Source organism: Naegleria lovaniensis (genome assembly GCF_003324165.1).
Source record: "Naegleria lovaniensis strain ATCC 30569 chromosome Unknown tig047, whole genome shotgun sequence".
NCBI lineage: Eukaryota > Heterolobosea > Eutetramitea > Acrasida > Naegleriidae > Naegleria > Naegleria lovaniensis.
In genome coordinates, this window is record NW_025407869.1 from 237,374 (window position 1) to 258,718 (window position 21,345).

General features: G+C 36.8%; 8 protein-coding genes across 8 annotated transcripts; 3 read left to right on the forward strand and 5 right to left on the reverse strand.

Moving 5' to 3' along the window:
- Positions 1–83: 83 nt before the first annotated feature.
- Positions 84–5,307, forward strand: C9374_011085 (uncharacterized protein; the record flags this gene model as incomplete). The annotated part of the gene is made up of 4 exons (XM_044686701.1): positions 84–2,299; positions 2,412–2,606; positions 3,120–4,988; positions 5,109–5,307. The coding sequence occupies 4 exons, from the start codon at positions 84–86 to the stop codon at positions 5,305–5,307; spliced, it is 4,479 nt and encodes a 1,492-aa protein (XP_044543422.1).
- A 129-nt stretch (positions 5,308–5,436) lies between these two features.
- Positions 5,437–6,369, reverse strand: C9374_011086 (uncharacterized protein; the record flags this gene model as incomplete). The annotated part of the gene is made up of 1 exon (XM_044686702.1): positions 5,437–6,369. The coding sequence occupies one exon, from the start codon at positions 6,367–6,369 to the stop codon at positions 5,437–5,439; it is 933 nt and encodes a 310-aa protein (XP_044543423.1).
- A 167-nt stretch (positions 6,370–6,536) lies between these two features.
- Positions 6,537–12,639, reverse strand: C9374_011087 (uncharacterized protein; the record flags this gene model as incomplete). Its single annotated transcript, XM_044686703.1, has 7 exons — positions 6,537–7,067; positions 7,155–7,291; positions 7,385–7,433; positions 7,497–9,841; positions 9,967–10,923; positions 10,971–11,297; positions 11,349–12,639. The coding sequence occupies 7 exons, from the start codon at positions 12,637–12,639 to the stop codon at positions 6,537–6,539; spliced, it is 5,637 nt and encodes a 1,878-aa protein (XP_044543424.1).
- A 465-nt stretch (positions 12,640–13,104) lies between these two features.
- Positions 13,105–14,351, forward strand: C9374_011088 (uncharacterized protein; the record flags this gene model as incomplete). The annotated part of the gene is made up of 2 exons (XM_044686704.1): positions 13,105–13,476; positions 13,545–14,351. 2 exons carry the CDS (start codon positions 13,105–13,107, stop codon positions 14,349–14,351), a joined length of 1,179 nt encoding a protein of 392 aa, XP_044543425.1.
- An 8-nt stretch (positions 14,352–14,359) lies between these two features.
- C9374_011089 (uncharacterized protein) lies at positions 14,360–16,250 on the reverse strand (the record flags this gene model as incomplete). The annotated part of the gene is made up of 2 exons (XM_044686706.1): positions 14,360–14,558; positions 14,671–16,250. The coding sequence occupies 2 exons, from the start codon at positions 16,248–16,250 to the stop codon at positions 14,360–14,362; spliced, it is 1,779 nt and encodes a 592-aa protein (XP_044543426.1).
- An 853-nt stretch (positions 16,251–17,103) lies between these two features.
- Positions 17,104–18,448, reverse strand: C9374_011090 (uncharacterized protein; the record flags this gene model as incomplete). Its single annotated transcript, XM_044686707.1, has 3 exons — positions 17,104–17,900; positions 18,049–18,159; positions 18,244–18,448. The coding sequence occupies 3 exons, from the start codon at positions 18,446–18,448 to the stop codon at positions 17,104–17,106; spliced, it is 1,113 nt and encodes a 370-aa protein (XP_044543427.1).
- Positions 18,449–18,739: 291 nt separating this feature from the next.
- C9374_011091 (uncharacterized protein) lies at positions 18,740–20,604 on the forward strand (the record flags this gene model as incomplete). Its single annotated transcript, XM_044686708.1, has 6 exons — positions 18,740–19,321; positions 19,431–19,594; positions 19,647–19,975; positions 20,032–20,039; positions 20,121–20,372; positions 20,434–20,604. 6 exons carry the CDS (start codon positions 18,740–18,742, stop codon positions 20,602–20,604), a joined length of 1,506 nt encoding a protein of 501 aa, XP_044543428.1.
- Positions 20,605–20,848: 244 nt separating this feature from the next.
- On the reverse strand, positions 20,849–21,148 carry C9374_011092 (uncharacterized protein; the record flags this gene model as incomplete). The annotated part of the gene is made up of 1 exon (XM_044686709.1): positions 20,849–21,148. The coding sequence occupies one exon, from the start codon at positions 21,146–21,148 to the stop codon at positions 20,849–20,851; it is 300 nt and encodes a 99-aa protein (XP_044543429.1).
- Between the last annotated feature and the right edge of the window lie 197 nt (positions 21,149–21,345).

A 21,345-nucleotide genomic window follows, 5' to 3' on the forward strand; every position in this document is an offset into this window, starting at 1 on the left:
CAAAGCAGCTTTTGCTGGGCGAACAACAAAAAGCTAATGTAACAAAAACACTGAGACGTAGCCCGAATGAACCAAATAAAGGAATGTTACACCAGCGAAGTGGTAGTTGGGAACGCCAGAACTCCTTGCCATCAAAAACAACCACATCTGCTACGCTCATCAACAACGAGGATGAAGAAGATCGAATTTTCAAACAATTGCTCCATCCTGAAAAAGAATCAAACAAAATCGGAGCTATCCTATCAATAGTACCCACTCTCTATGGATTAGTGTTTTGTTGGGAGCGAGGATTGCAGCCATTTCTTGCACTCACCTTCATTGAAATCTCCTCACAAATATTACTCAACATTATCATTCAACGATTTGCTGCTAACTTGACACAATTTTCAGTGATCAACATTTTTCGAATTCCCATCGTCATGAGCGTACAATTTTTCATGTATTGGTTTTATGGACCTCTGGTACCGTACCATGTTTTTTCGGTTTTCCGAATTTTATTTGCCTCCCACAATTGTTACTATGATGTAAGATTGTTACTGTTACATGGGTTAGGAAATTTGACTTCAACAGTTGGAGGAATGTACTATTCATATTTACTAGAGAGGCATAAGTTTTCAAAGTGTGAGGAGAACATGTTTTCACAGAAAATGATTGAGGTGATTGTTTTAGAATATTTAGTATGGATGGGGTCGGTTTTATTTTCTCACTATCTCAAAAAAAGAAATGAAGAATTTACAGAGAATCAAATTGTTATTGCAAAGGAGAAATACCTCAATAACGAGAAGACTCAATTTATAGCAAATTTGAGTCACGAAGCAAGAAATTCATTGCAAGGAATAATGGCCACTGTGGAAGTGTTGAAACACAAATTTCATGATGGAATTTGCATGAAAAGCTGTGAACATTGTTTCAAAAAAGATAGTGCCATCTCTGAATTGATTGGAGACATTCAATCCAGTGCATCTCTTTTATTACACATTTTATCATCATCATTGCAAATGAGTTCACTTGAAATGGGAAAGATCAAATTGAAGAATGAAGAATTCAACATTCTTTCATTGTTTGAATCAATGACAGGAGTATTCTCATTGGAAGCACAAGGAAAAAACCTTTCTCTGAATTCATTTTTCGATGCTTCAAAAGTTCCATTGAATTTGAAGGGAGATTCCGTTCGAGTGAGTCAAATATTGATGAATATCATTTCAAATGCCATCAAATACACATCTCAAGGTTTTGTGAGAGTGAATTGCAGTAGTTTGAACGATGAAGAACTTGTAGACAAGTTTGAAAAGATAGATTCTAGTAAGGTCTACGTGAAATTTGAATGTATTGACAGTGGATGTGGAATTGCTCAAGATCAAATTGGAAAATTATTTCAACCTTATCACACTATTGATCCCAACACGGATGTCACGCATAGATTCGATTTTTATTTCAAGACAGCGTCCAACATTAGTAGTGATAATAATGCAGGAAGTAGTTTGATTAACACCAATAGAAATGGATTGGGATTGAATATTACGAAATTACTTGTGGAGAAAATGAATGGAAAAATAGAAATTGTAAGTGAGCCATCTAAAGGGACTACAGTCACTGTAATTCTTCCAATGGAGGGAGTCAAAGCCCCTCCAAATGAAGGTTCTCAGGAAAAATGGCCTTTGAACACATCTCAAATACTCCACGATTCTTTATCTACCAGCGATAAAATTATGGCCGTTGTTATAGATGAAAATAGGTACTTTAGGGAAACCTTAAAGCAATATTTAGGATTGTTCAAGAGGGTTAATACTGTTTTAGAATTTGACACTTTTCAACAATTCTCTGTTGACTGGGATCACGCGTCAAAACCTTCCATTAACAATGTTCGTACTCTGATATTTTGCATGGAAGGAGACTTGCAGAAAATTTCACACGCCTTGCTAAATGGGAAAGGCGAACAACATAATATTCAAATTATTCCAACTATTTTAAGAGGAGCTACACGATCATTTAATGACAAGACTTATCTGTCAAAGCCAGTACACTTTCATGATTTGGTTGAAGTTTTGAGAGAAGGCAAGTCGGACGAGGAAGCACTCAGGGATACGAATGAACACAAAGCACATACAGATGATTTCTCTGTAAGATCAGTACTATTGGCTGATGATAATGCAGTGAATCGAAAAATATTGGTGAACATGTTGAAAATTATTGGTTTCAAAGATATTGACACTGCAAGTGATGGATTGGATTGTTTCAACAAATTCAAAACGAAGGAATATTCTTTGGTTTTATTGGATTGTTTCATGCCTGTCATGACGTAAGTGTTATTTAACGAACCTCAATTATAATTGAATGGAATTTCAATGGTATTGCATTGTTGAACAATAATGAACGTTAATGATAATTGAATGAAATTTCAATAATTTTAGAGGAAGAGAATCATGTGAAATGATTCGAAATTTTGACAAACAACGAGAGAATGGTGAAAAACGAGTTCCAATTTTCGCCATCACTGCCAACACATGGGAAACGAAAGAACAACTTTTATCTCAAGGCTTTGATGATGTTTTATACAAACCCATCACTCTCAATGACCTCAAGCAAAAAGTTATGGAGGTCCTCCTGTAAGTGCAGCCTCAAGTTGATGATCCAAAACGGTGGTCAGCAAAAGTTTGACCGTCTTTCCAAAGAACTGAGCTCTCTTTTATCTCTCGCAGCTGCAAAAAAAATTTGTCCTCGATTCATCGGAGCAGTCGAATTGGTAGCGGCATACTAATTGAAAGCCCTTCTCAAAGCGGCACTCTAACGAACGCTACTCTAACGAAGTAAATATATAACTATCGTAATTGGTTTTGTCATCATCATTAGTACAAGATGGAAACTCTGAAACCTTCGGAGCAAGAAAAGAACGCTGAAATTTTGAAACAAGCACTCGGACGCCAGAAAGATCTCAACAAACTAGGACCGAATTTGATTTTGATCCCATTTCTCTTTGGCTGCACGTTTTGTTGGACAAGGGGGCTTTCGACTTTTATTGTACTCACTCTTTCTGAATTCTTATTACATTTCTCCTTTAATTTTGGATCGATGAGGTTTATAACGACTCTAAAAGGCTTCACTGTGTTGAATATGATTAGGCTTCCTTTGGTGATGTCCATACAATTTTTAATGTATTTTTACTATGGCCCTTTTATTCCTTATCATGCATTTGGACTTGTGAGGATGTTATTTGCAGCAAACAACTGTTTTTACAGCAACATGTTATTCATTGTTCATGGATATGGTCTGATGGGGTCAATTCTTGTAGGAATGGTAGTTTCATTTATGCAAGAGAAGGAGCACATGAAACCTTATGAAATTACATTATTCTATCACCGACTTGTAGAAGTATTTGTTTTGCAGCATTTGGTTTGGATAGGCGCGTTTTTGTTCACTTCCTTTGCCAAGAAAAGAAATGAAGAGTATACGGAAAATGTAATCGAGTTCTCAAAGGAGAAGATTTTGAATGCAGAAAAGACCCAATTCATTGCAAATTTGAGTCATGAAGCAAGGAATTCATTGCAAGGAATAATGGCCACTGTGGAAGTGTTGAACCACAAATTTCATGATGGAGTTTGCATGAAAAGTTGTGAACATTGTTTCAAAAAAGATAGTGCCATCTCTGAATTGATTGGAGACATTCAATCCAGTGCATCTCTTTTATTACACATTTTATCATCATCATTGCAAATGAGTTCACTTGAAATGGGAAAGATCAAATTGAAGAATGAAGAATTCAACATTCTTTCATTGTTTGAATCAATGACAGGAGTATTCTCATTGGAAGCACAAGGAAAAAACCTTTCTCTGAATTCATTTTTCGATGCTTCAAAAGTTCCATTGAATTTGAAGGGAGATTCCGTTCGAGTGAGTCAAATATTGATGAATATCATTTCAAATGCCATCAAATACACATCTCAAGGTTTTGTGAGAGTGAATTGCAGTAGTTTGAACGATGAAGAACTTGTAGACAAGTTTGAAAAGATAGATTCTAGTAAGGTCTACGTGAAATTTGAATGTATTGACAGTGGATGTGGAATTGCTCAAGATCAAATTGGAAAATTATTTCAACCTTATCACACTATTGATCCCAATACGGATGTCACGCACAAATTTGACTTTTATTTCAAAACTGCACCTCAAAATGCAAGCACAAACAATGGTGGAAGCAGTCTTATCAATACTAACAGGAATGGATTAGGTCTCAGCATTACGAAACTTTTGGTTGAGAAAATGAATGGAAAAATATTCATTGCAAGCACCGTTTCCAAAGGTACGACCTTGACTGTTATTATACCTTTTGAGGTAGTAAAAGGCGTGGCTCTCAAAAAGGAAACAAACGAACCAACTCATGCACACAACTTACCTCGAATCATTGAAGATACCTCCAAGGAATGTGTTGCTGTAATAATAGACGACGATGATTGCTTCAGAGACGCCCTCAAATCCTACTTGACCATTTTTAAAAGGGTGGTTGATGTATATCAGTACGCTTCGCCAATAGAGTATTTCAATCATGTACAGTCTAGTGACCCTAATTTGCCGAGGTATATCTTCTGTGGAGATGGTAGCTATGATACGATTTATCACCAAGTTGAGAACATTCCTAATGTCAAAATCATCCCAACATTGTTTAGAGGAACCACAAGGTCTCACCCGAACAAAAAATATCTATCCAAACCCATACATTTTGCTGATATTGTTGGCATTTTGGACGAAGAGGAGCATGTAACTGTTGAACCGTACAAAGTTATATCCCAAAGACGAAATTCCGTTGCCGAATTATCGGCAAAATCAGTACTCATGGCAGATGATAATGCAGTGAATCGAAAAATACTGGTGAACATGTTGAAAATTATTGGATTCAAAGATATTGACACTGCAAATGATGGATTGGATTGTTTCAACAAATTCAAAAAGAAGGAATATTCTTTGGTTTTATTGGATTGTTTCATGCCTGTCATGACGTAAGTGTTATTTAACGAACCTCAATTATAATTGAATGGAATTTCAATAATTTTCAATAATGGCACTTTATTGCATTGTTGAACCTCAATGGTAATTGAATGAAATTTCAATAATTTTAGAGGAAGAGAATCATGTGAAATGATTCGAAATTTTGAAAAACAACGAGAGAATGGTGAAAAACGAGTTCCAATTTTCGCCATCACTGCCAACACATGGGAAACGAAAGAACAACTTTTATCTCAAGGCTTTGATGATGTTTTATACAAACCCATCTCACTGAACGATTTAAAAAATAGAATTATGGAAATGATATCATAGAGCTAGTGTAATTTTTTTCGACGTGGCCATATTTCACAATTAAGTAATGACGTTAATTAAGGTTTGTGGAACCCTATTGCTGAACTCGTCAAAATGATGCAAGAACGAATAAACACACATCAACTCCTGTTACAAACTAGACATGTAGTTTAAAATGTGAACCAAATGACGTAAATCATGGCAAATGAAATCAGGTTGATATTCTTCAACACAATTCGTGTGCGTTTCAGTCCAGTGTGTTTCTGAAGTGTAGAGGCAAGAATAAGCTCCTGCGTTTTTTGCACACAAAATATCGTGGAAAGAGTCGCCAACCATCAAAATGTTCGCTGGCGATTGCAAATTCAATTGTTGTGCAATATGAAGTAAGCATCCAGGATTGGGTTTGTAAGGTAAAAATTCTCTCGAAAGTAGAATGGTGAAAAAATCCGAATATTTCGATCCCAATTTCTCAACAAAGAACTTTAAGCTTTTTTCTGAATTTCGTGTCACCACAGCAAAATGTCTTGAAATAGGAGCATTTGTTGTGCTTTCATAATGACCGAGTGTTGTCGATGCAGTTTCGACAACTAAATTGGCATCATTCGGCAGCAGATTCGATTTCACCATTTTTAATTTTACGAGCTCATCCAATAACTCAAACAAATGTGGTTGAAATGCAAGTTTTTCGTTCGCTTCTTCCTCGATACGATCAATAATATCAAAAAGTCTCTTCTTTTCCTTCTCATCACTCAATGCATGAATGGTTGTTAATAAATCTTGTGGTAATGGAATTCCTGTTTCCAAGCGCATCTTTTTAAAATCAATACATGGCACGGTGAGCGTTCCGTCCATATCAAACACAACCGATTGAATAGATGGTTTTGGATGGTCCAATGCTTCAAATCGGTTGTGAGCGAAATAATAATCTTGAGAGGGAGTGATATTGGATGTTGAAGAAGAGGAAGTTGAATGGTTTTGAAAGTGATTTGATAAATTATTATTATTATTCACGGAAACAAACACTTTCCGATAGAGTTGATTGAAATGTGTGTGATGATGATTCCAAAGTGAGGATATTTTCATTTTTTTGATTTTTTAATAAAATAATATAATTTTATTTATTAATAATAGGCCTATTCGATAAGTTGATTCATTCAGCTCTATACTTGAATGGAAAATTTTCATTCATTTAATATCATTCATTTGAAACAACATGTTGAATGTTTGTTGTTGTTGAAATGTAACTTTGATCATGGGTGATAATAACTCTCTTCCAAAAAATATGGTTTTGGTTCTCCATCCTTACTTAATCGAATATCTCCTGACCATGACTCTGGAAGTTTGCAATTCGAATAAATGTCACAGGCCCGTGAATAAAATCGACACATGGCGAGCACAAAAGGATTGCTTGTGGTGGTGTCATTCCTAATTTGTTTGGTTAGTTCAAGACATTCATCGAACTTTTTAGATTGAAATAACGACACCACTTGGGAAATTGTAGATTTTTCGAACAAATCTTCGTTTTGGATCATGGTCTTCCATTTCTTGCCTTTTATGGCATATAAATCTCGAGCAATTTGTTTGCCCTTCAAAATAAATTTTCCAATATAAATAATGTAGGCATCTGATATCTGACTGGAACCATTGATAACAGTCTCCGTGACAATGATTCTTGATTTAAATGATCGGGACACTGATTCACAGCGCGAGGCAACATTGGTTGTATCAGAAATAACGGTAGCATCGAGTCTGTCTTCGTATCCAATAGTTCCAAGGCTCACCTTGGATCATTTAAAACCAATGTCGGAAAACAATATTTCAACACGAGTTTAAATAATTTAAATCAATACCTCAATAATAACACCTACCATACCATTGGAAATACCAATTCCCATTTTTACACTGTATACATTTTCAGCGTTGAATTTTTCCAACTCGAATATCATTTCCAATGAAGCTTTCACCGCAGATTGAGGGTCAGGAAACAGCGCCATGATACCATCGCCTGAATTTGATTGAATAATAATAACAAATATCAATTTACATTTCAGATGATTGCAAGGTTACATTCCACATGATTATTTCGAATTCTACAAACCTAATATTTTATCTATGAATCCTCCATACTTGCTAATAGGCGGTGCTATCTATTATGGTCGAAATGTGGTAATGTTATCAACAGAATATTGTGGGGTCGAAAAAATACTTACCTTAAATAGCAGTCGATTGATGAAACTAAACCCTTCTTTGGCTGAAAGAGACTCCATTAATTCTGTAAAACCATAAATATCTGAAAAGAGAACAGTCATTTCTCGTGAGATTGCGTCACCTAGTCTCACTTTGGTCACATGACTCTTTCCAAGGAGCTTTAAAAATTCAGATGGAAGAAATCGAGCGTAGGATTTGTTGATAGAGCTGAAAATTTTAGCATTGTCAATACTAATTGAAATGATTAACTTGGCAGTGTTGATCTTTTCCACGGTGAAAGAGTGTTCGATTTCTCTATTTTCGAGATAGACGCACCCAATCACACTTTTTTCACGAATAATTGGCAAACATAATGCTGAGGCAATATGAGAATTCTCAAAGTATGGATCAAGTTCCGTAGATTGTGAAAAAACTTGCTCATATCTCGTTCGCATTGTCCTATATATCATTTTCAGAGGCAATTTATCAGCGATTTTGTCAATAGATGCCTCTTCATGATTTAGGTGTGGCAGTATGCTCACTTTTGGGTTTAATTCATCATTAAGCTCTGCATCTAGATATAGTGTAGTATTTCTTTTGAGGAGTAGGCAACATCGATTAGAGTCAGTATGTTCGTTTAGCAAAGGTAAAATAGAAATAAATATCTCTTTGAAGTCAACTTCGTTGCTCTCTGCAAATCTGCTCTTAGTAATGGATGTTAATGAAAATTCTTGTTGGACAGTGGAGGCGCTTTTTTCGGAAGAGCTCGTCGACGATGCTACGGATGTACCCATCTCTCGTTCATAGGCATCTATTTGATCCTTGTATTTCTCGCAAATATGGTTAACCATAAGAGATGCACCCATTTCATTGAATTGCTCGTATGCATTGAAAAAATACTTTCCAGAAATGCTGTCAAATAGATTAAGATCTTTGAATAACTCTCCCAATTTTAGGTTGCAAAACTTCACCATAAAGTGGTTTCTTTCTTGGGTGGCAAGTGTCAAACTTTGTGTCAGCAAATTGATAATGCTTCTAGTGTTGTCATGTCCAAACCGTAAATATTCACACCATAGCTTCTCTGCTTTGATCAATGCAAATGGGCTTGGAAAAATCAGTGAATTACATTGGCAAAGCCTTTCCAATCTTTGCAGGACGTCATCAATAATTTTGTCACTTTTTTGCAGTCTCTCCTCTTGATTGGGTATGTGATTCAATAGAATATACTTTTGAAAAGCACAACATACTAAACCTTGAGAAATAACGAGAACCCACTCAGCACACATTCCAAATACTTCTTCTTTAAATTCAAACGTCTGTTCAATGCATGTAAACGACTCTTCCAATTGCTGTTGAAAAAAGAGAGAAATTGCTTTAAACAAGAAGTGCATACATCTAAAAAAGGGATAGTGAATAACATCACAAGTGTATGGAGGGTCAAAACTCTCCGTCTCACCGCAAATGACTCTCTTCATCTCAAGAATCATGTTACTGGTGTCTAGAAGGACACAATTTCCAATTTCCTTAATAATGGCAATGCATTGCTTGCTGAGCTCAATAGAAGTTTTGATATCAGAATTAGCAAAAAAGAAATGGTAGAAGGGGTAATATGTTATGGTAAACACTCCGTATCCTCTATTGTTACACTTGACTGTCAATAGAAAAGCTTCTTCAATCAAATTCCAAACTTCCAAGGCATTGATGTTTGGATACAAAGCAAAGCTCATAATTTTAAGTAAGAGGCATGAGGACCAGTGTTGTGGGTTCTTGTACCGATTTCGTGAGAGCTCTATCGAAGCATCAATAAACATTGTCATTCTAGGCCAAATATCATACGTGCTCCAAAAATGAGAGCAGACGGCGAGTAAAATGGGAGCATCCAGACACAATCCATGTTTCAGTACTTTTTCCATACCTATCAGCATGCAGGTCATAAAAATAAATCTGCTGTTTGGAGTGTGCATGGTGTCCAGTGATTTCATATGGAAGATTGCTGGACAACTCTGAGCAAGCATTTGTATAAAATATATATCCTCTGGATCTGTCATATCAGGCAATTCTAGAACGTCCTTTTTGGTAAATTTAGGAATGATATTCTTTTTCATGTATTTCATCTTGTTGTCGATCCATTCTCGCAGAACATCAACATTTCGATTAGAAGGGACTGTCAAAAACTTCAGTTCTTCAAAAGCTGGAAAAATGTGTGTCGTCAACAATTCAAACACGGCTTCAAACTTTCCTTGGGTCAAATAACTCATCTCTAGATTATAGCAAGCTTCAAAAACATGTAATCTGGTTTTTGCTTTTTGTAAGGCAATATTGAAGATGGAGATTGCAGAATCAACATTGGTCACATATTCGCAATTTCCTTGAATCATGAACAGCTCAAAAGTGGTCTGGTATAGTGGTTCCCCCAAACATCTTTCTCAAGTTGTAAAATTTCTAGGGACGTGTTAGCGAACACCTTTGCTTGTTCTATTGCACAGCAACTACTTAATGCTTTCTTGGCAGCCATTTTGTTCAATTCTAATAGGCGTCTACGCTTCTCTGGAGAATTAAGAATTTTAGGGTCTTTAGATCTGTGGTTCAAATGAACCACAATGTCAAATATAACCTCTTCTTGAGTAATTTCGCCAGTCTTAACCTTTTGTAAAAGATACTTTCCGTAAGTGTAATGCGTTTTGGCTTTTTCTGTTTCTGATAATGACGAATTTGCCGCGTGTTGTAGCCTATCATGATTGAATTGTAAAGTATGAGAGTCAATGTAGCTGATCCAACCTTCTTTAACTCCGTGATCGAGAATTTCCTTCAGCTCCAAAGCTGAGTACTCATCCTTCTTAATGTTCATTAAGTGAAACAAATGTTGAAACAGGGCTTTGCATCCAATACATGAAGCATACGCTAATGCTTTTTTAGTATCTGGGAGCATACAATCAAACCGAATCAATAAAAAATCAACGACGTTTTGTGAATATTTCACATGATCTATTTCTTCCAAATTCCAAGAAATTGCTTGTAAGGTCCGGTTGAAAAATATTTTTTCTTCCTGGAAGAGTGTAACAAGCATTTGTTTCAAGAAGAATGGATTTCCTTTGGTCTTGGAATACAGTACTTTCGTTAGGTTTTCAGTGTCTCTTGGAGTTCGGTGTAATGATGCTGCGACCAAATAATTGCAATCTTCTTCAGTTAGTTCTGGTACCTCTATGTCCGTTATTGAAGCAATTGACCTAGCTGATTCCAGAAATATATTCAATGGATGGTGGTCGTTGTCTTTCACTTCATTGTCTCGGTATGCGAATATCAAAAGCAAAGGAAAGATTTCACAGGTTCCCAACCCCATCATTTCCTTTAACAACTTCATTGATTCAAAATCTGTCCACTGTACGTCATCAATGAAAATGGTAATAGGCTTGTGCTTCATTTGATTATACGCTTTTAACAAGCAAATGACTGATGCGATGTGAGTTTGAATTTTAAAAACTTGCTTGAGTACACACCTCCTTGAGAAAATAACTTGACTGCTTCCTGGTGTTCCTTCCAAATGAATGCACTAGATCTGCCTTGATAGGAAGGAAATATTAAATTAAAATTAGCAATTGCTTCACCAAGCATCTCGAGCTGTGTAACACTAAGCCATGCAAGAACATAGCTTTTAAATTCAGAAATAAACTCTTCTGTTTCCCCAAGTACAGCCTCGATGATAGAGCTAATGATGGAGGTAAAGGCAAAAAACGGGATGTTCTGATTCTGATCATACTTTGCTTCAAAATACACAATCATGTCCTTGCATCTGTTTCTAAACTCTCGCACAATACTTGTTTTTCCTATTTATACATCATGTTAGACAGAGATATAAATTTTCAAATGAACCTTACCAACACCGCAATATCCTCGTACCATGACTAAAGTTGGTACATTCAGGTCAATCATGGTTTGCAAACGATTGCTCATTTCATCAATAATCAAATCCCTTCCATACACAACGAAAGGAATAGAGATCGTTGTTTGTACATCGTGTTGTCCAGGAATAAAGCTACAGAGGCAAGAATTGTCTTCTTTTTGGATGCATTTTAGAACAATATCAAGATCAGCAATAACACCTTCCATGCAAAAGTATCTCTTTTCAATGGATTTTTGAACCATCTTGTTAATAACAAGCGCGATCGCACGAACCGCTGTTGCGAATGTAGAGTCTTCGTCCGTAATGATACCTCTTCGTTTCAAATTTTGATACAGCGATTCTGGCTGCTTTGTGATGTGAGAGAAAATAAAATCTGAGCTTTTCACACAGCTACTAAACGGATGGTCTTTTGCGATCATTTCGAATAGTATGAATCCAAGGCTGTAAATGTCGCTATAGAACCCTAAGGGTTTCGGAAGACGGCCAGTTGCTTCTGGAGACATGTATCTAGCGTTTCCCTTTGGGTTTGAGGTGTATACATACGGATTGGACAATGGTAATAGCTCGCTGAGGCCAAAATCAATAATTGTTACAGTTGATTGATTCCAAATAATGTTATCAGGAGCCAGATCGCAATGAACTACTCTCATTGTGTGAAGCTGGTCAACACCTCTGCATAGGTTGATAGCTGTTTCTAGAGTCTTTTGGAGAGTGTCCAGGTCTGTTGTTGGTTTTTCCATAGTCAAACATTTCAACGATGATCCAGGTATATATTCTCTCACAATAATGAAATAATCTTTAAGGTAGGCAAGAATTGAGGGAGTTACATTATTAGCTTTCAGATTCTTTTCTAGATATCTAGATATGGAAGCATCTTTTTCCAACTGAGGCACAGACGAAGGAGTTAATGACATCTTTACGGTGTACACTGTGTCGCTGTCCAAAGGAAGAGTCGAGGAGTCTTGATATTCTTGTGGCACATATTTACATGTGATCACAAGAGTTGTGTTACGATCGTAATGAATAATGGGAGATGTAAAATTGTCCACGATAACAGGTAGAAAGAATGGAGGCAGTCCTAGGCTAAATGTAAAGTATTGCTCATGTTTTGGAGACAACTTCACGGTGATGTTGGTTTGCTTCATGGAAGGCCCACCAGAGAAGTGGCTTGCACCAACAATAAGTGGTGGCTCTGCTTGTGTGTCTCGTGCTGCGGCATCATGTTGGTTTTCTTCCGACGTATAATCAAAGGTTGGAGGAATCATTTTTCTGTTGAATTATCAATTCATAGTTCAGCCATTGTGTGTTATTAGTTTGGTTAAAATGATTGGGTCTTCTTTTGGGAAATTCCCTTTGGATTTCCATGTTGGCTCAACGCTTAATTGAAAATTAACTTCCTTCTGTATCAAGAATCAGTCTTCATCATCAGTTACTAGTTGCGGCAAGTTTCTTTGATTGCATGTCCGAACGGCGAATGATTGTTCAATGATGGAACCAGAGATTGCGCGCAGACAGGGCTGACGAAAATCCGGATGTATTCATTTTTAAATGACAATTCTTTTGTATTTGCCCAAATTTGGATCTCACCAACAAAACCATCACATCATTAAATATTAGGAGATGTGATGGCGTGTTATGTGTGTTCTGAATGAATAAATGATGATCGTTATTAGCAGTCAGAATAGCTTTCTCAATAAGAAAACAACCAACATTCTTGCCTTAATCGTGAAATGTTTGAATTTGTTACCCTCAATCGAGATCCCTCTCCTTCCCGAAGACGATCCTCATTCGGAGGAAAGAATAGTTCAAGTAATGCCGTATCCAGTGAATACGCAGCATCTGCTGTTACGGCTCAAGTAAAGATCTCCATCATGGGATCCGAGAAGGTTGGTAAAACAACCTTACTCAACCACTACATACACAAGCAGCATCGAAAAACAATGGGAAATACGAGCATGGATGAAGAGAGTGCTCCCGAGTCGACAGTGTATGACTTTTCCTATGCAACAGTGACTATGAATGTGAATGGAGGACAGCGTCGTAATGGTAGTAGCAGTAATAATTTTTCCTCGTCGTTCGATTCCACACAGCAGCACTCCAAGGTAGGTTGTGCTAATATCAATGACTTCAACTCGCATGTCAACTTTTGATTTTTCACAAACTTCTAAAGGCTTTTTGCTTGTACTTTTCAGAATGCTCAGCTCGTACAGAGTATGCAGAACTGAGACAAATAAGCTATGAGCAAACTGATATTTTCATTGTGTGTTTTCGATTGGACGATGAGAGGTCGTTTGTGGAGGCCATTGATACGTGGATGTCAGAGGCTAAGTACGCAGCTTGTCATGCAGCTCACAACAACATGACCAACAACAGTCACAGATCGAGACTCGTCCTACTTGGACTAAGATTCGTTGACCATACTGCTGACACGACTCAAACTTTGTTATCTGAATCGGAATTGTATAGTAGTGAACATGAATTGCCAAAAACCCTGGAAGAAAAAGATCATCTTCTCTCTCAAAGAAGAATTTCTTTGGAATTGTCTCCAAGCCTAACGGATGTCATTGATATCAAGACGGAACAAACAGAACAGCCTTGCAAAAGCAATGCTATTAGACCTCGACTCAAATCTTATTCTGCACGAAAAAGTTGTTCTCAACCCGTATGTTGTTCCTCTTTCAATGAGAAGCGAAGAGGGTGTACAGTTCATCTCAATAACCTAAAGAGCGTTGGAGGATGTTTGAATTATACGTTCATGGCTCACGATTCCAATAGAAAGGTTAGTTGGGGAATGATCGAGCAAGGTAGGAAGGAGCTGTTGAATAGAGGAATTGATCATGTGTACTATGAATGTTGTGCCACCAACCAAGGAAACGTTCAATTTGTGATTGAGGAGTGTGTGAGGGAATACTACAACCAACTCGTTGTAAATGCACAAACACATTCTAAAAGATTCTCCAACCGAGTATCGTTGTAAATTCCATCTTAAGTGACAGCCTCATGGATCCGTTGTCTCAAATCGTGTACTGAGATGGGTTTGTATAAAACATCATCAAAACCTTGAGATAAAAGTTGTTCTTTCGTTTCCCATGTGTTGGCAGTGATGGCGAAAATTGGAACTCGTTTTTCACCATTCTCTCGTTGTTTGTCAAAATTTCGAATCATTTCACATGATTCTCTTCCTCTAAAATTATTGAAATTTCATTCAATTACCATTGAGGTTCAACAATGCAATACCATTGAAAATTATAGAAATTCCATTCAATTATAATTGAGGTTCGTTGAATAACACTTACGTCATGACAGGCATGAAACAATCCAATAAAACCAAAGAATATTCCTTCTTTTTGAATTTGTTGAAACAATCCAATCCATCATTTGCAGTGTCAATATCTTTGAATCCAATAATTTTCAACATGTTCACCAATATTTTTCGATTCACTGCATTATCATCTGCCAAGAGTACTGATTTGTTGGCAAGCTCTCCTAACGAGCTTCTCCTCTTTTCCAGGATGATGTTGTTTTGCTGCTTTACCATTTCTTGGTCATCAAAAATCGCTACTAAATCTCCAAAAAGGATGGGCTTAGAGAGATAGTTCATCATTGGAAATAACCTGCTTGAACCTCGTAAAACTGTAAGAATAATGTTAACATGTTCTCCATCAAGAGCAGTGGAAATTTTCTCATACTCGGTTTCATGGCAGAAAACGATATACATCTCGTCTTTAAAGTTTTTCGTTGTTTCAGAGAAAAGTTCAAGAAATTTGTCTACTGATTCAAATTCCTTAACAGAACGTACTCTCTTAAATATTTCTAAATATGCTTTTAAACAGTCTCTAAAGCTCTTGTGTTCATCAATGATGTACACCATTACCTTCTTTCCTTCTTGAACAGGCTTTTCCAATATTTGAGATACGTTTTTGTGTGTTAGTCCTTCACTTCTATCTTCAGAGCGCACATGGTTTGAAGCTATCTCAAGAGGAATCACAACAGAGATGGTTGTACCTTTTCCTTTGACACTCTCAACAATTATTTTTCCATTCATTTTCTCCACAAGTAATTTCGTAATATTCAATCCCAATCCATTTCTATTGGTGTTAATCAAACTACTTCCTGCATTATTATCACTACTAATGTTAGATGCAGTCTTGAAATAAAAATCGAATCTATGCGTGACATCCATGTTTGGATCAATAGTGTGATAAGGTTGAAATAATTTTCCAATTTGATCTTGCGCAATTCCACATCCACTGTCAATACATTCAAATTTCACATAACTCTTATCTTCTTCAATTTCATTGTACAATTCTGAGAGTTCTTTTTCATCAACACATGTACAATTCACTCTCACAAAACCTTGAGATGTGTATTTGATGGCATTTGAAATGATATTCATCAATATTTGACTCACTCGAACGGAATCTCCCTTCAAATTCAATGGAACTTTTGAAGCATCGAAAAATGAATCCAGAGAAAGGTTCTTTCCTTGAGCTTCCAATGAGAATACTCCTGTCATGGATTCAAACAATGAAAGAATGTTGAATTCTTCATTCTTCAATTTGATCTTTCCCATTTCAAGCGAACTCATTTGCAATGATGATGATAAAATGTGTAACAAAAGAGATGCACTGGATTGAATGTCTCCAATCAATTCAGAGATGGCACTATCTTTTTTGAAACAATGTTCACAACTTTTCATGCAAACTCCATCATGAAATTTGTGTTTCAACACTTCCACAGTGGCCATTATTCCTTGCAATGAATTTCTTGCTTCGTGACTCAAATTTGCAATGAATTGGGTCTTTTCATTGTTGATAAGTTTTTCTCTTGCAATTGCCATGTCAGTATTATGCTTTTCTTCATATCTCTTTTTCATGAAGAGAGAGAATAGAAACGACCCTAAAAAGATTGTGTAATGTAATGTGAACACTTCTATCAGTCGTTGGTGAAACCTAATTTCCTCATCAGGGGTCAATAAGTGTTTCTCTCTCACAAAGGCTAGGTACATGCCACCCAACGTGGACCCTGACAAGCCTATAGTAATTGTAACGAACAATCGATTATCAAGAAAGGCCGTTCCTGAGGCTATTAAAATTCGAAAAGTTGAGAAAACGTGATAAGGGACAAACGGACCATAACAATAATACATTAATAAATTCATCACGATCATGAACATCAATCGACAAATATTGCCAGCACAAAATGATTGCAACGTTTTGGCATAGTTAACAATGCATATGTTCAAGATGAGATGAAGAGCAAGCTCCGCTAATGCCAACGTCAGAAATGTAGTTGGCCCTCGCTCCCAACAGAAGGTTGTTCCGAATAGGATCGGAACAAGAATTAAAAACGTTCCTATTTTGCTAAAATCTCGTTGTTGCCCAAGTAATAGAGCCAGTTTTTCGCTCTCTTCCGAGAAGGCCGGTGCAGTTGTATTCAAGGCTGCATCATTGTCCTCCGTTGTTGCTGTTTGAGCTGATAAATCTTGTTGCATAAAATTGTAGTTCAAAATTAAACCAATCTAGAGCTGGTGTTTCTTGTTGTTGTTGATGAGATGTTGTGGATGCCGATGAAGTGAGTAGTACTAACGAGAATTAATGTTTTTGAAAATTTTTGGCTGTTGAATTGGCCGTTTTTGGTCGCTCATTGCGAAGTGAATAGCAGTCATGCTGTTGTAGGGATGATTTATTCACTTCTCTCCGCGGATGCATGGTGTAGTAATGTACGGGTTACTGTCCCATCGATGTATTTCCACCACTAATGACCATTCCAATATTCTTCCATTCATTCTCAAGAGCCAATTGTTTAAATTCTTCGTGGAATAATGTCAAGGCCACTACCGTAGCACTCGATGGTTCAATCACAATTTTCATACGCTCCCAAACAAGTTTCATGGCTCGTGACACTTGTTCATCCGAAACAGTAAAAATTCGATCCACATATTTTGAAATGTAATGGAAAGTACGTTCTGAGAGATTGGTTTTCAAGCCATCACAAATTGTATTCGATGGTACATTGGGATCGTTTCCAATTAATTGTTTGGCTTGTAGAGATCTTTGTGCATCATTGACAAGCTCAGGTTCCACTCCAATGACCATGGTTTTCTTGAGTTTTTCAGGTTGAGTCTCGCTCAATTCGAGAGTAGCCTTCTGTTTGAAATAGAGAGAGGATCCTGAACAGAGACCTCCACCACCGACTGGAACGATTAAAACATCCAACGGAAACTGTGAAGGAGAGTTATGTTGTTCCACTTTCACTTGTTCCAATAATTCCAAGACGGCAGTTCCTTGCCCAGCAATGACATCATCATTGTCATAGGGATGAATGAATATTGCGCCAGTCTCTTTCATGATCTTTTCACAAGTTTCTTCTCTTGCTTTTAAAGTTGGTTCACACAAGATGACACGAGCTCCGTAAGTTTGTTCGACAGCATTCTTTTTCACAGCTGGAGAATTTGAAGGCATGACCACATGAGCAGGAATTCCTAACATTTGAGCTGTTTTTGCTAATGCTTGAGCATGATTACCTATGATTATGATTGTGGACACAACGAATTTCACATGAGTTTGACAGTGTGAAATAATAATCATTATAAACATTTCGATGATCATTATTTCACATTTCGAAAAAGATAGCCATTCCATAAAAAAGAGTTTCAAGGTGAGTCCACTTACCTGATGAATGAGTAGTGACTCCGCCCTCCTTGATTTTTCTCTTCAATTCATCATCACCATTTTCCAATGCATTTAAAACTGCATTAGTGGCACCTCTAATTTTAAACGCTCCTACACGATGGTTTGAAAATCAAAAACACGAAATTTCATCATGAATAATTGTCGATCATGATTTCAACAAGCATACACACATACCCACTTTGTTGAAATTTTCACACTTTAAATACAAAGTACAACCAGGAATTCCAGTCATTCCAGAAAGTGATGAGCTTGTCATTACAGGCGTACGATGAATATATTTTACAATTCGTCCCGAAGCTCTCTCGACATCCTGAATAGAGAGTTCTTTGAAGGAGCTGGTGTGTGGTTCAGTAGTAGCAGAAGAAGAATGTGAAGACATTTTTTTGATAATATTAATGTTGTAATCATTTCCCACATTTTTGATAACAGTTATGAACAGTTGTGGTTAAAGGAAATAGTGCTATTGTAATAATACTGGTATATTTAATTCTGCGCCATTCTTCTAATTGGTGCCATCACAACACAAGCGCTCATTTAACATTTTAATGAAATTCCATGTTTGGAATTGAAACGACACTAATTTCAACACGAGCTGTTCTCCGTTTCGTTCAATACTTTCAATCAAAAACAAAAATTGAAACATCTTTCCTAACAAATTACATTGTACAAAATGAATTTAATCGCCATCATCGGATTAGCAATTCTCACTCTCCTCCTTCTACTCTATTTAGTGATGAGAAATTATGAAGCCAAAGTCATTGGTAAAGTTCAAGTCGTTGGTTTGAAAACAAACACTCACCATCCTTCTCATCATGAAACACAAGAGGATCATCATGCAGAAGAGAGAGAACTGAACGGAGGAGGAGTCCTCCGGCCCACCCATCATGATGATGATCATAATGACACTCACCAACCGCTATTATTGAAAAAGAAGAAGATTACTTTTCAAACACCCGATCCTGTTCCCGTTAGCGAATTGGCCCATTACAATGCTCTTTGGTGTTTACTCGTGAATATCTTTCGGTACAATCAAGCCTCAGTACAAACCTATGAACGAGCCTTTGCTCTTCAACACTTTCGTCCACATTTTGGTTTCGTTGGCAAGATTCCAGTGGTCATATTTGCCACACCGAGTGCTGCCCGAGTGTTTGTAACGAAATGGAAAGAGGTTGCAAAGGACAATACATTGGTCTTTACGGAAGATATGCACAAGTTCTTTGGAGTGAATGTGGTATTCTCAAATGGTGATGAGGTTTGTATTGATTGGAATCATTGTAGTAGGAATAATAGTAATTCATTGTGTGCTTAATATATTTACTCAATTTATGGATTATGAATCATATTACATTGAAAACAAATAGTGGAAGAGACAGAGAAAAGTTCTTGACCCTTCATTCTATAATATTGAACGATTTACTCAGACATTTGTTGAGAATGCACAAAAAACCATGTCCTTATTGAACAAGTTGTTCCAAGATAAGGGAATTCAGGAAATTGAAATTTCTCCTTCTGATGTGACTGCAAGGTGAGTGGTAGAATTGAACAAGCATGATTTAACAACGGAATGTTGACGTTAGAATGGCACTTGATGTGTTGGGATTAACAATATTTGGAGAAGATTTTGATTACTTGTCACAATTAGTTCCCAATCACAAATCTGCATCAAATGAATCAAACAAAAAAGCACTCGATGCCTATCATTATGTCATGAACAATATTGGAAATGCAGCGAGATTATTTATTGGCAAGCCATACACGTCCTTACCTTTGGAAAGCAATGTGAAAATGGATGAATCCATTGAAGTGTTTCAACGATTTTTAGATTCTATTATTGAGAAGTGTCGAAAACAAAAAGATGACAAGAACACACTTCTTCATTCCATGATTGAAGCTGTTGACGATGAAGGTACTGGAATGACCAATCAAGAATTGAAAAATCAATGTGCCATCTTTTCTTGGCAGGTCATGAGGTAGGTCAGAATTGTTGTCATTTATTATCATGAGAATATAATAATCTATTAATTTACATGTGATATATTGTCATGAAATAGACCACAGCTAGTGCATTAGCATTCTTATTTTACTCTCTTGCCAAGAACCCTCAAGTTCAAGAAAAACTCTATGAAGAAATTGTGAGCACTTTCTCATCAGGAGAGGACATTTCGAATTACAACAAGCTACAAAATATGACATATTTAGATTGTGTTTTGAAAGAGAATATGAGATTGTATCCTCCTATCAGTCAACTTCCGCCAAGAATTTTAACTTCGTCGCAAGTGATTGATGGATACAAAATTCCAAAGGTATGTGAATGAATCGTATCATCAGCAATTGTTGCTTAATCCTATTAATGCTTTGGAAAAGGATTTTTTGGCAATTTTGAACATTTATGCCCTTCACAGACATCCTGATGTGTGGGGAAAAGATGCAGAAGAATTCAAACCAGAGCGATTTTTGGAGAATTCATATCCTCCATTCTCGTATCTGCCATTCTCGCTGGACCAAGAGTGTGCTTGGGCAAACAATTTTCATTGATTGAGCAAAAAACGTTCACCAATTGCCCTTCTTCAACAATTTAAGGTTGAGCTACTGTACCCAAGTCAAAGCATGCATTTCAATAAGAAATTGCCAAATCTTGCTCCTGAGGAAGGTTTCAAGTTGAGACTAGCGAGAAGAAAAGGTGATCTGTAAATTGCGAACGATTAATCCACTACAAACCTAACTACAAGCCATGATTATTTACTTCGTATTTGACGTAAAGTTTTAGAAAATCCATAATTTATTGTTGTTTCTTTGCTTTCTCGGAGGATGAAGTTACGTTGCCATAAAACATCTTCAAAGTAAAGTACAGGACAATTCCACAAAATATGGGCCCTCCATAAGTTTCCTTCCAAATAAAAACTGAGTGGTCAATACTCAACAACACAAATGAGGCAGCAATGTAATTGGTTCCAGCATGAGTTGCCAAATAGGCAGCAATATTGTAGAGCGCAATTGTGACATTGATCTTTTTCAGAGATTGAATTGGCTTGTAAACATCAAAGGTGTAATCGTCTGGAATGAAGCGTTTTCTGAACATGAGTCTGAATACTATTATATTGTTGATAATTGTGTTGGGTTAAACAGCTCAGTAACTATTAAACAACTTACTTCTTCCAAACTCAACACCAACACCAGCTAAAACAAAGAAAATGTAATAACCAGGATAAAAACCGTGCCAGAATGCAATGACAAGGAAGGTTTGGAATACCTCCTTAGTACCTGGTCTGCTTCCCT